The sequence below is a fragment of the Nycticebus coucang genome, chromosome 2 (assembly GCF_027406575.1).
Source record: "Nycticebus coucang isolate mNycCou1 chromosome 2, mNycCou1.pri, whole genome shotgun sequence".
In the NCBI taxonomy this organism is placed as follows: Eukaryota; Metazoa; Chordata; class Mammalia; order Primates; family Lorisidae; genus Nycticebus; species Nycticebus coucang.
The window spans coordinates 4,867,492-4,881,615 of record NC_069781.1 but is presented as its reverse complement, the minus strand read 5'-3'; the positions used below and the strand labels follow the sequence as shown (position 1 = coordinate 4,881,615).

Here is a 14,124-nt window from a genome sequence, read left to right as displayed (position 1 = left end):
CTACACCACATTCCTTCCCCGCCCCCACCCCTCACCCCGACCCCCACCGCGGGTTAGGTTTCCGTGCTGGGCTCTTCAAGCTATGTCACCATGGCACTCTACCCAGGGTAACAGCTTGAGACTCTGTCTCATAAAAAAAGAAAAAAAATAGCTGGGCTTTGTGGTAAGTGCCTATAATCCCAGCTACTCAGGAGGCTGCAGCAGGAGGATTGCTTGAGTCAGGAATTTGAGGTTGACAATACAGCATTCTAGCCCAGACCACAGAGTGAAACCTTGCTCCAAAAAAAAAAAAAAAAAAGCAGGTTACAGAGGAGTAAACATGTGATTGTGTTGAACAGCCAGCCAGCCACAGGAACAAGCTTACCAAACTTTTAACTGTGATCTGTGAGCACCCCTAGTGAATGACATTAAGGGTTTATTGGAGTGGGGATGGGAGTTTCACTTCCCACGTGATGTGAATCTGTTGTAGTATTATTTGGAATTCTTTTTTTTTGTAGATACAGAGTCTCACTGTATCGCCCTCGGGTAGAGTGTCATGACGTCCGTCACACGGCTCACAGCAACCTTTAACCCCCGGGCTTACGCGATTCTCTTGCCTCAGCCTCCCAAGCAGCTGGGACTACAGGCGCCGGCCACAATGCCGGCTATTTTTTTGTTGCAGTTTGGCCGGGGCTGGGTTTGAACTTGAACCCGCCACCCTTGGCATATGGGGCCGGCGCCCTGCTCACTGAGCCACAGGCGCCGCCCTTATTTGGAATTCTTAAAAGGAACATTTTAATAATAAAAATATTTACAATATAAGTATGTTTCTATTTTTGAAGGTAAAAGCGCGTTCCATGGTCCAGTCAGGTGATCTCTTGGAGCTTCTGAACCTGTATGTCTTTAGAACTCAGCGCCCCATCCCGCCCCAGGGACCTCCCGCGAGTCTGTGGGTTCCGCCCACCTGCTCCCGGGCGCACCTGCAGACCGCGCACGCGCCCTGCTGGCCCCCCGCCCCGCCCCCGGGCAAGCGAGGTGAGGGTGTCGGGAGCGTGTGCGGGTGTTTGGTGGATCCGCGGCAGAGATGGGTCCCAGGGACGTCAGGAGTCACGCGGCCTTGGTCTGATGTCTCTCATCTTCTTTGTAAAGTGTAAGCCTCACACGTGAGGGAGAAGTTTGTTGTCTCCCCCCGCCCCGCTCTGTCCCCGATGCTGGGCACACAGTAGGCCCGCAGTCCACACGCGCGCGAGGGAGGTGCGCATGCGCTCGCGCGCGGTTTTCTGCAGATTAACTTTCCTGGCGGGGCTGCCCCGAACTCGCCGTCCTCCCCGCCAGCGCAGAGCTGACCGCGGCCTTCGCGCTCTCTCCGAACCCCTGCTTGGCCAGCTGCGTCGGGTGTGCCCGGGTCGCTCGCTGCGGCCGGGGCAGGTGGGGGGCGGCCCAGACGTGGGCAGGGCGGTGCGCCGGGCGGAGCGGAGGGTTTGTGGTGACAATTAACGACTGAGGAGGTTGAGAATGGGCCGTGGGGCGACCGTCATGACCGTGTTCTCTGGCAAGTCCACGTTACGGACTAGACCTTGGCGGTGGCCTTCAAGCACAACGCGCTCTGTCAATCACCGAGACGTTGGTCCTCTGGCCCGGGACGCCCGAGACCAGTCGCCGGGCTGGGACTGGACGCTGGTCCCTCCGGCAGGGCCGGCGCCCGAGGCCGCAGCCAGGGCTCCGAGGACCAGAGCCTCCTTCTCCCCCTCTCCCGGGAGCCCGTGACGCTGTTCGCCTGGGCGATTAGAGGGACCCCTGAGCCCACGAGGCTTCCGAGGGCGCGACGTTTGTCGCAGGGGCGCCTCTCCAGGGAGCAGGCTTCCTGCAGCTGCCCGCGGCCAGGCCTGGCCGGGCAGCAGGGAGGGCAGGGATTTCGCCTGCGAGGATGCCCTCTGCGACCCCGACGGCGACGGGGGGACGGCAGGTGCCCGCGCCATCCTCATGTGGAGCTCGGGAGGAGTCCCAGCAGTCGGACTAACCCTGCTCTCTGCGGTCCAAGGCTGTGTGCGGATCCTGTCCCCTCACTGCCACTGCCACAGATGGCTGTGGGCAGGTCGGTTATCTTCTCTGAGGGACAAAAACTGCGCTGACTTCACAGCCAACCATAATAATGGCAGGAGGCTGATAATGACAGTTCCCGAGCATATGTGCCAGGCATGCCCTACTTCCAGCCTTTACATGTCTTAACTCATTTAACCTCACAACACACCTAAGAGGCAAATACCACTTTTACTCTCATTTTACAAGGACCCAGAGAAGTTAAGTAACTTTCCTAAGGTCACCCAGCAGCATGCAGAACCAGGTCATTGGCTCCACACCAATGATGTGCCAGGGTCACCACTTGCCTCAGAGTGCCACACATACCAAGCTCAGTGCAGAGAGGGCACACCTGCCCTGAGGGGGAGGTGGCAGGGGGACCAGGAGGAATCCTAGTGTACAGTAGGACTGAGTAAGCATTAATATGCTCAGTGAATAAATTCGTGTTCTTTGACATCTTTGGCTAAGGGTTTACATCCAAATGCCATTTCACTGTGGCTGAATTCTCCAGCACCCAGAAGGGGGAGAGCCCCAGAGGGTCGTGATGGCCGGGCCAGGTGGGTGCTGGCATCTTCACTGCCTGCAGTTTTCTCCAGCCTAAGATGGGGGGAACCATACAAGGGAGCGGAGCTTCATCACCCAGCACTGAGCATTTACACCCTGCAACTGGTGCCCTCAGGGCTGACTGGAGGCTAACTGAGCAGGTCACATGGTCAGAAGTTTGATGGTAGGCACCTTCTGCCCTAGGGGGCTTTGGGAAGAGGTGGAGCTTGGGCAGGGGTGGCACCCACTAGTTGAGCAGGGCAGGAAGATGGGTGGGAGGCTGAGCTGGTGAGCAGAGGGGAACGTGCAAGAGAGAGGGCCCAGGCCCATGAGGCCTACTGGGACAGGCAGGCCCCAGGCTCATCCCACCCGTGACCAGGGCAGAAGCAAGGGGACCTGCCCAGGAGGCTCAGCACACAGAAGCTGCTGACCGGCAAGGTTACTGGGGTCAGGGCCAGATCTTTGCTGGCGGGGCTCTGAAAAGCTCAGGGAGTCTGGGCCTAATGATTAAAGCCCCTTTTAGCCCAGCTGCTGGAGCCCTGTGGGCAGAGACTGGTGGTGCCCACAGCACTAGGTTCAGGTCTAGCTGTGAATCCAGCTGACCTGAGGCAAGTCAGGTCCCCTCCTGCAGCTTCAGTATCCTTTTGCGTTGCTAAGGGGATACCCAAGAACCTACCTAATGAAGATGGTTAGAAAGGAAGAAGGACACAGTGGGAGGGCTGGGGTGGAGGTGCAGGGAAGAGGGACAGTGGCTCCGTTAGTCTCCTGGGTCACTGTTCCTCTGGTGTCTGCTCCTGGGCCCTAAGGGCACTGCAGATCCCAGAGGGACAACTTCTTTCCATTCTGTGGAACCTAAAGCAAGCATGTCAGAAGAAACAGCTAAGTCTGTCAGAACAGCACTGTCCAGTATGGCGGCCACTAGGTGCGTGTGCCTACTTCAATTTAAATTTGTGAAAATTAGGCGGCGTCCGTAGCTCAGTCGGCTAGGATGCCAGCCACATACACCAAGGGTGGCGGGTTTGAACCTGGCCCAGGCCTGATAAACAACAATGACAACTGCAACCCCCCCCCAAAAAAAAATAGCCAGGTGGGCGCCTGTAGTCCCAGCTGCTCGGGAGGCTGAGGCAAGAGAATCATGTAAGCCTAAGAGTTGGAGGTTTCTGTGAGCTGTGACGCACTCTACCAAGGGAGACAGCTTGAGACTCTGTCTCAACAAATAAAAATAAATTTTTGAAAATTATATACAATTTTAAAATCCTCTCCTCAGTAGCACGAGCCACACTTCAAGTGCTCAATAGCCCCCTGCAGCCAGTGACAGCCCACCATTCCTGAGACTCCCGCTGCGTGGTGCTGCTCTAGAGACAGTAGTGTTGTTAAGCTGGGTGTTGGGTGCTCACTGAGTCCAGGCACTGTGCTAAGAGCTCTATGTTGATCCCACAGCACCCTGGCTACTATCATTACCCTTATCTTGTTGGGAGGAAGGAAAGGCCTGAGCTTATGTGACTTGTCCAAGGACACACGTGTGTTGGTGCGTGACTCGCCCCAGAAGGCCAGTCTGAAGCTCTCTACCTTAGCACCTCCCTGGGCATCACCTGTCCTGTGTTCCCAGATCCCAAAACAAGCCCACCTTCCGGCTACCTCACCTTTAGGACACATGAGAATGTACCCAGCACTCTTTATTGGTCTGGTAGAGATTGGTAGAGAGCGGGGATGTGGTGGGTTAACTTGTCTCCTTGGGGAATGCTCGGAACCCATCAGGAGACTCTTTGGGGCAGGGGATTAGTGATCCCACTCTCTATGTATTCGAAGACTGTGTACGGGTCCTGGTCCCCGTTGAGGGTGAGGGCCTGCCCATAGAACTGCTCCAGATCCGCAGAGTTCCTGTAGTACAGATCCATTTTGAGCCTGACCTGCTCTTCAGAATCCTTTGGGTTCTGCATGAGACGAGCCTGGATCTCTATGGTCGGAGGTGGCTTGTACATGAGGTGGTACCTACAAGGGAGGAGGGAAGACAGGTGACCTGTGGTCTGGCCCCGAGAGCAGGAAGAAAGAGACCCTCTGTCCTACTGCTGACCAAGTTGGTGTGCCCTGGTCACCACCACCACCACCACCACTGAGCATTGATGGTGCACTGGCTGTGTGCACACCCCTGACTGGGCCCTGGAGCTACCGAGATCCAGTATGTGGCCCCTGCTCAGGGAGAGGGCTAGAGAGAGATGACAGGAGGACAGAATCAGTGAGGAATCAAGTGTCAAATTTAGTTCTCTCTCTCCCTCTTTCCTTCTTCCTCTTTTTTGTCCTTCCACACAGTATCTACAAAGCGTCTCCTCTCAGGCTGGTGTGATATCTGCTGTTGATGATGGCATGGTAAGCAAGACAGACGTTGACACTGCTTACACAGCTTAGTCAGGTCGGGGGAGTAGGAGATTACAAGGACAGCTGTCAGTGGAGGTGACAGAAGTACCACAGACAGTCACTGTTGGGGAGACCCCAGGTTCTGTCTCAAAAAAAAAAAAAGAAATGTGGCCCTTAGCCTCGGTTCCCGTAGCACAGTGGTTACAGCACCAGCCACATACACTGAGGCTGGTGGGTTCGAACCTAGCCTGGGCCAGCTAAAGCAACAATGACAACTCCAACAACAATAAAAAAAAAATAGCTGGGGGCGGCGCCTGTGGCTCAGTCAGTAAGGCACCAGCCCCATATACTGAGGGTGACGGGTTCAAACCCGGCCCTGGAAAAACTGCAAGCAAAAAATAGCTGGGCGTTGTGGCGGGCGCCTGTAGTCCCAGCTAACTCAGGAGGCTGAGGCAAGAGAATTGCTTAAGCCCGGGAGTTGGAGGTTGCTGTGAGCTGTGTGAAGCCACGGCATTCTACCGAGGGCCATAAAGTGAGACTCTGTCTCTACAAAAAAAAAAAAAAATAGCTGGGCATTGTGGCAGGCATCTATAGTTCCAGCTACTTGGGAGGCTGAGGCAAAAGAATCACTTAAGCCCAAGAGTTTGAGGTTGCTGTGAGCTGTGATGCCACAGCACTCTATCAAGGGTGACAAAGTGAGACTCTGTCTCCAGAAAAAGAAGAAGAAGAAGAAGTGTGGCCCTGGTTAGCAGGGAAGATGGACATGCCTGCCTGTGATCGTGGGGATTTTCAGTTGCATGTCAACATGAATGCAATGATTATACTTGGGAAGACTGCAGGAATTTGCCTGCTGTAACTATGGGAAGGTTCAAAGGCGGCTGTACCCCTGGGGATGTGTTTGTGCAAAAGCCACCTCTGGGATGCATCATGGCTCAAGCAAAGGCCCAGGGAAATGCACAGGTGACACCAGCCTAACAGCCATTTTGCAGGCTGGGGTGAAGCTTCTGACCCCAGGTTAGAGTGGGTGGACGTTTTGCCAGTGTGCTGCTGTAGTGCTTTACACACTAATTTCCTGGTCACTTTTCTAGGCAGAGGGTCAATAGACACTGCCAGGAGGAGCCAAGTGGATAAAGCCCATTTCTAAAGTCTTCTTTCCGTGGCCACTAATGTCATTCCTGTGCTGGTTCCACCACGGCATCGGGCAGTCAGGAGAAGGCTCCCCATTTGGTCCTGGCAGCTCTGGGAGGACCGACCTCCAGGAGCCCAGCACACACCTTTCTCCGGTAACTGGATCAGTTCTTCTCAGAGTTAGTCGCTCAATGATAGAGTCAAAGGGCACATTCAGGAAAAACACCCTACAGGAAAAGAATCACATTAATTATGCTTTTCATCTGTATTTTGTGACGGTTTGGCATCCCCGGGAGACGGCCCCTCCCAGGCTAATTCGCAGAGTGAGAGGTCACATCCCCAAGCACAGCTTCGTCTGACTCTCACACCACAGGCCAATGTTTGCCCTGCCCTAAATCAGCCCAGCGCCAGGGAACAGGCAATGGCAGGCCACCCCTACGGCCAGAGCCCACCAAAATTACTCAGACTGCCCAGCTAAGCGTACCGCGACTTGCCCACCCTGCCTCGCCTGCTCCCTCCCTCAGAGACCGCAGAGAAGGCTCTGGACCATTGCTGCCTCCTGGCTGACCGTGGTGCTCCCATGTGGCCCTGTGTGGTGTGGGTGTCCCCTCAGGAGCCGGGAGAAACTCAATGGCTTTGACCTGTTTGTGTCATCACTTGGCTACCTCTATGAATTACATTTCAGGGACAATTAAGAATAAGCACTGTGGTCACCTGGAGGGAGCCGGGGCTGGACTCTCATCAGCCCAGACCAGAGTCATTCCCCCTGTTGGAGCCACTGGGAGCCATTGCTCAGGGGCCCCAGGAAAACCAAGTTGGGGTTCACCAGGGATAGATGTGGGCCGGGAGGGCTCCCTGCTGAGGATGCTCTCAGCTCCTCAGATTCAGGGACAGCTCCCAGCCCCCATCACTCCTGAGGAGGGGACTCCCTGGGGCCGTTGTTCAGGTGAGCTGCAGGAGGACAGTGTGTTCTCTGGAGTCACCAGGCTTGGCTTAGACTCTCACTTCCACTATGCACTTGCTGTGTGACCTTGGACCACTTACCCAACCTCTGTCAGGCTCAGTTTCTCCAACTATAAAATGAGGCTAATAATACTTTCCTCGTGTTGAAGATGTAATGGAATAAAGTGTGTGACAAGCTCAGCGGGGGGGTTCTTGCAGACTTGGTGCTCAGACATGGCAGCTCATGTGAGTCATCAGTATCACTGGGTTCTCTTCCTTCCCGGGGGGGCCCTCACTGGGGAGATGAGGTTGTTTGTTCTTTCTTACTTTGCCTTTCGCAAAGAGGCAAGGTGAATAAGCCCAAATCAGAACCGAGCTGAAAAGAGAAGTGTTCACTTCTTAGAGCTCAGGACTTCCCGATGGGAGCATCTGGGAGTACGTCTCCACGATCCCTGGTTCAAGTGGTTTAGCCCCAACCTCCACATTTCGGGAGCAATAAAATGCTTTCTTTATAGGAACCTGTAGAAGAGTGGTTCTGGAAGACATTTTGCAATGTTTGGGGACATTTCTGGTTTTCACAACTGGAGGGGGACACTGCTGGCATCTAGTAGGCAGAGGCCAGTGACACTGCAAAGCTTCCTACAACATATAGGGCGGCCACCACGAAGAATGGCTTGGCCCACGTGTCAGTGCAAGGTTGAGAACCCTGCTTTGGCACAGAGTGTGAGCAAAGGGCCTGGAGGAGAGGTGTGGCTGCCTTGGCTGCGTGGGGCTGGGGGGTGGGGCAAAGACCCAGTGCCAGCGTCTCCTGCCCACAGAGAGAATCCAGGCCCCTGTCCTCTAGCATTAAACTATCTTTAAAAAAAAAAAAAAAAACATTTTGTGGACTATTTCATTTCTTGCTTACTGTTCATTCACTTATCCTTTAAGTCATTTAGATACACATTTACAGAGCACCAGCTGTGTGCCAGGCACAGCAGGAGGCTCGTGTTCACAGCTCATTGTACGGAACTTAGGCACTTTGTTTAATAGTTTGTCATCAGCAGCATCAGGGTTGCATGACCATGCGAGCAGTTTCTGTCTGTGCCAACATCAGTGACAACACTCTGTATGCCCAAAGCATTGCATTCATTTCACTTTTAATTAAGTAAACTCTGGCCAGAAGCACTTCTAAACACGAACGGAGAACAGAGAGACGGAACCTCCCACCATCACCCGCAGGCCGGGAACCTTTCTAGCCCTTTTCCGGACTGCCTCCTCCAAGTTGGTGGGCAAAAGAAGCCTCCCGCTGGCATCCTTAGAATTCTCTGGATGTGTTGAGTGGGCTGCCAAGGGGCCATGCTTTGGCAGGAACAATGGAACACTGGTTCTCATGGGTCCCAGACCTGCCTCTCAGACCCAGGTGCCATCTCTACGGCTACACCAATAACCAGCAAGTGCTCAGGAAGCAGCTGTGGAGACAGAAGAAATGACCAGATGGCACGCAGGCCAGTGTCCTCTTTAACTGCCCTCTGCCCACTGCCTGAATTGTTTCTCACTAATAGAGCCGCAAGTGGCCCTAAAACACGAGGAGGAGTAGAGGGGTCTTACATACACAATGTGGACAGTGGGCTGTGAGGCAGCAGGACCCCCACAGCCTGGGGAACATTCAGAGAATGACCCCCCAACTGCTTAAAAGGTGACCACGAGGGAATCCCCAGACTGCTCCAGCCTGGCAGTTGCCTGGTCGCCTGGATGGGTGGGGCTGGGGGTGCAGTGCTCCAACACTCCCAGCAGCACGGCCAGGAGATTTCTCCTGGGAGTCTTGAGCTTCTGCTCTCACACACCCATTGTCCCCAATCACTGTGGTCCACCTGCTTTATTTTGGTTGCACGCTAAAACTTTAATTCTCATTAGTTCTCATTTTGTTCTTGAGAAATTCTGTGGGGCCAGGAGCCATGAAAATCCACTTCTTCCTGGCATGTATTCTCGATAATGACTTCTGTGCACAGCGCTGCAAAGAACAGCCACCAAATACAACATGTGAGATTGGGAGCGTGTAAACACAGGGAGCGAGGGTGTTTCAATGTGCTTTCATCTCTTAACGCTCCAAACGGGGCAGCCCCCCCCCCCACGTGCTGCAAGGCTCAACAGCAACACCAAAACGCGGCTGTCACGGCGGCTGCGGCTGACGGTGCCGCTCTGGATGCCGGCGCCAGTAGAAAGGAAGCCAGTTTGGAAATCCCTGATAATTGAAGCTGCTTCATAAACAAACAAGCCCCAACTGAAAGATTTTAAACCCAGCATATCAAGACCACATGTTGTCATTCAGGGGATAGCTTGTGAAAGGCTGGCAAGATCAGAAGCACGAGGACACGGAATCGGCGCTGAAACGCACGGCTGGGAAGAGGCTGCTGCAGAGGGCTGCGTTCCACACTGGGAGCTTCTGATTATCCAGGCTCCCCGTAAGCCTGGCGGGCAGGGTGCAGGGGAGACCAGGCCCCTCTGCAGAGGTCACCTGCCCACACATGCCCTCACCCTTGGTTATTTTTTGTTGTTTATTTATGATAACACATCCATCAAAGGTGAGATGGTGAAAGCAAAGCGTACTCAGGGCAGGCCACGTGGGAAGACTCTGCTGGTGCGTGTCAGTGCAGTGGGTGACCGGAGTGGCCAGGGGAGGGCACTGCACCTGCCTTCGGGACTGAAGGATTTCAGGCTGGTGGCTGCCCCAGGAGGGGAGGTGGTTGGACCCTAACACCTCTGAACCCTGTTCCAGGTGGGGTGGCTGGACCAGCCTATCAGCACTTCCTTGGAGCTTGTCAGCCATGCACATCAGAAGCCCCACTGCCCACCCACCAAATTAGATCTGCAGTGATTTGTAGGCCCAGTAACGCTGGAGGGCAGCAGCTCTGATCCGTGTTTCCAAGATTTGCCTGGTGTTGAGAATCACCTGCAGGGCTTGTCTAAAACACAGATTCGGGGACCCCCGCCTAGGAGCTGCTAAACCAAAACCTCCAGGGGAAGGCTTGGGAGGCCTGCATTTGTAAACCAGCAGCTCAGGTGACCCTGGTACTCAGGCATGTATGAAACAAGTGGCTCCCATCATCGGGCTCACCCTGGGCCACATGCTGAGACCACTGGGAGCTTTGAGGATACTGAGGCCAGGGCCCCATGCCACAGGTTCTGATGTAATTGGCCAGCGTGAGGCCCAGGAAGGGGAGATTATTCAAAGCTCCTCAGGAGGCCATAGTGTATAGTGAGGGCTGAGAACCACTGTTCTGACTCAGTCTACCTAGTGTACCAGATGAGTCACCCGAGCTTTGGAGTCAGATACCCAGTGACAACACCCTCGTAACGTCCCCTCTACTCACACTGCCGGAGACTTGTGGGGAGCAAAGGAGCCTTCTTCCTTAAAGACCCTGAAGCTGCCATAAAGGCCCTGCTCCAGAGCTAGATTCACTGAGGATTAAGTGAATTGATGAAATTTACTCTGGACCCATGAATAGATTTGGTAAAGTCAGAAATGTTACATATAACTGACTTTAAATATGATTTCCAGCCCTTCCCAGAAGCAGGGGCCTGACTATGTTGGCCTTGTGAGCCCAACCAAGAGATCATGCAGAGCCCTGCACAAAGCACTATGGTATGACCATAATGAGGTACCACTTTACACCCATGAGGATGGTTATCATAAATTTATTTCATTTATTTAATTTTTTTTGAGACAAAGTCTCGTTCTGTGGCATTGAGTAGAGTGCCATGGCATCACAGCTCACAGCAACCTCAAACTCATGAGTTTAAGTAATCCTCTTGCCTCTGCCTCCCGAGTAGCTGTGACTACAGGCACCCGCCACCATGCCTGGCTAGTTTTTTTATTTTTAGTAGAGATGGGGTCTTGCTCTTGCTCAGGCTGGTCTCTAAGTCCTGAGCTCAAACATTCCACCTGCCTCAGCCTCCCAGAGTGCTAGGATCACAGATGTGAGCCACCGCACCTGGCCTAATTTTCTTTTTTTTAGAACAGAAAATAAGTTTTGGTGAAATTGGGACTCTTATGCACTGCTGGTAGGAATGTAAAATGGTACAGTCTCTGTGGAAACGATATGGTGGCTCCTCAAAAAAATTAAACATAGAATTACCATAAGATCCAGCAATTCTACTGTTGAGTGTATACCCGGAAGAATTGGAGGTAGGGACGTGGACAGATATTGGTACACCAATGTCCGCAGCAGCATTATTCACAAGGGTCAAAATGCGGAAACAACCCAAACATTCATCAGTAGATGAATGGCTAAACAAAATCTGGACTATATAGTTGTGTGCCTTCACAATGGGCATACATTCTGAGAAATGCACCACTGTGTGACCATCACAGAGCTACGCACACAAACCTAGGGGGTCCACGTACAGCCCACTGCATGCTAGGCTACAAACAAACCAGCACAGCATGTTACTGCACTGAGTACTGGAGGCAAATTCAACACAGAGGTAAGTCTGTGTGTACCCACACATATCTAAGCATAGAAAAGGTGCAGTAAAAATACAGCAATATGATCTTATTTGACCAGCATCCTATATGTGGTCTGTTGTTGATGGAAACGTTATGGGGTACACAACTGTGCATACAATGAAATGTTCTTCAGTCTTAAAAAGGAATAAAATTCTGATACCTGCTAAATGGATGACCCTTGAGGACGTCATGCTAAGTGAAATAAGCTGGACACAGAAGGACAGATACAGTATGATTCCATTTATATATGAGGTACCTAGAGAAGTCACATTCATAGAGATAGAAAATAGGAAGGGCGGTTCTAGGGACGGGGAGGGGGCCGGGAGTCCACGTTTAATGGGTGTGGCGTTTCAGTCTAGGATGAGGAAAACATTCTGGAGGTGGATGGTGACGGCTGTACAACCATGTGAAGGTGCTTAATGTCACTGACTTATACTCTTAAAAATGGTTAAAACAGACTGGGCATAGGCCAAAGTGGAAGTTCTTCCCAGGCAGGCCAGGCTGGGAAGAATGCAAAGATTCCCCTCACAGTCTGTCACAGGGAGCCCCACCTCCAAGGCCCGCTCTTCCCAGGCAGGCCTGGCGACTCTGTGCAAGAGTCATGGGGTCTCCTCTCCAGGGGAACTTTGCAGTGGCCACCACCAAAGATGGGAACTAGAGAGAACAGAGAGTCACCAAGAAAAATGCAAAATGCTGCTGCAGGTTAACACTCAGAATGGTCTGCTTGTCTTTAATTAAAGGTGGAGAGGTGATGCAGAAGCTGTTGCCACATTGGTCTTGGAACAATGGCAACCCGAGAGCACCAAGCAGGAGTGGCTGTGTTTTGCAGACTTGTCAGGACAAGGTCTCCGCCTCGTCTAAAGGCAGACAGGCAGCCTTTGTGTCTAGGGATAACCATGTTTGGAGATGGCAGCTAGCAGCGGGCAGCTGTTAGAGGGAGAGAAAGATGAAGATGCACTGCGGTGGGTGGACGAGGAGCCTGGGGAGCCGGGAAGAAGGGCAGAAGGTGCGAGCGAGTTGTGTGCAGACGACCTACCAACACACACAAAATAAGAACGAGCTCCTAGCAGAGGGAGGCGCAGCTCTGAGCAGCGGGAGCCAGGCTCCCTGGTAGCTGCTCCTCCTGCCTGGCATGTGCTAAATGCTAAATAAGTACGGGAGAGCGAGGGGTGATGTTGGCACACGAGGGAGTCAGCTGTGATGTCGGGGGGAGGCAGGTTCCACCTCACAGAGAAGTGCCCATGACTCTGTGGGGTTGGCTCTCTGGTCCTCCAGGCAAAGATTCCCCTTACAGCTGTCAGAAGGAGTGCACACGGGAGAGCCGTGCTGGAAAGAGTTTGGACAAAAGGCCTCCCTGGATTCTGGAAAAGGCCCTCATCGGAATTTTTTAATGTTTACTGTGTTTTTGTTTTTGTTTTTACTCTAACAAGAGTACAGTTTGAAAACCAAAGGCCAAACCTCTCTACCCCATTTTAAAACCCCACGCTTTGTGCCTCCTGCCCTCAGGTAGAATCTGCAGCATCCCCCTCACTTCTCACTCCCCGCTCCCTAAAAAGAGAGGCTCCTGCTGGCCGCTTTAAAACTGTGCTTAACTGACAGTGCCAAATCTACCCTGGCTGTGACTAAAATCTCTCCAGGAGCAAAGAAAACACCATGATGGTCATTAACTAGTAAACAAGCAAGCACTGCTGGCGGTCCATGAGCTGTACAAGATGCGGCAGTCTGGTTTAAGGAGGGCGACCCAGACAGCAAATCCCTGCATAATCCACCTTCACTTTAAAGTCACCTTAAAACGACTGCCTCCTTCACCCCTGAGAAGAAAGAGAATCGTTCCTCTGCACACGCCTTTCCGATACTCCCCAGACAATAATGAAACGCAAATTGTCAGAAGCCAGAATGTTCTGCACACTTTTCTCCAAATAAAAAGGCAAATGAGTTTTAGGCAAAAATGACAGTAGCCAAGTGGAGAGCTAGCTGGACCCCAGAAGCAAGTCCTGTAACAGACTTCCCCTGTGGATCTGAGACCCTGGCCCTGCTCTGGGGTGAAGGGAGTGGTTGGGGGACCCAAGAGGGGCAGGAGATGTGGAACAGAACTTTCTAGTAAAGCATAAGTCACTCCCAAGCCACACCAGCAAAAGGTAAAACCTATTCTGAGCGCTTGAGGCTCTGTGATTTTTAAGTATCTTAACATGGGCAGTTTTCACTCAAGTCTATTCCCAACAACTGTTCAGACTCTTTTTTTAAAAAACTTAAAAAAATTTTAAACCAAATACTAGCTTTTATTTATTTATTTTTGCAGTTTTGCTGGGGCTGGGTTTGAACCTGCCACCTCTGGCATATGGGGCCGGTGCCCTACTCCTTTGAGCCACAAGTGCCACCCACTACTAGCTTTTTTATTCTATTTGATCTGTACAATTTGCTCACAACATACGTGTCCTTTATAGCTCAGGATGAATTCAAACATTTGCAGGACAGTGCAGATAACACTGGTTCAGACTATTGGTTTGTTACCCCAACAAAACTCTCCTGAATGTCTAGCTGGAGTGGGACAAGAGGGGAAGTTCAGGGCCTTTTCCCTCGGGGACCCTCTCCTTTGAGGCAAAGATAGT

The 14,124-nt window shown here is 52.6% G+C and overlaps 1 protein-coding gene across 5 annotated transcripts in view; it reads right to left on the bottom strand.

Moving 5' to 3' along the window:
• Positions 1-4,163: 4,163 nt before the first annotated feature.
• AK8 (adenylate kinase 8) overlaps positions 4,164-14,124 on the bottom strand; it is a 144,418-nt gene continuing 134,457 nt past the window's right edge. Inside the window, exons 9-10 of one of the 5 annotated variants that reach the window (XM_053571767.1) lie at positions 6,231-6,311; positions 4,164-4,593 (exon numbers count right to left, since the gene is read on the bottom strand). In XM_053571767.1, coding sequence (XP_053427742.1) covers positions 4,356-4,593; positions 6,231-6,311 — 319 coding nt within the window. In that variant the 3' untranslated portion in view covers positions 4,164-4,355. Of the gene's footprint in view, positions 4,594-6,230; positions 6,312-14,124 lie in introns of those variants that run through there. The other 4 variants (XM_053571754.1, XM_053571745.1, XM_053571740.1 and 1 more) reach the window with 4 other exon arrangements.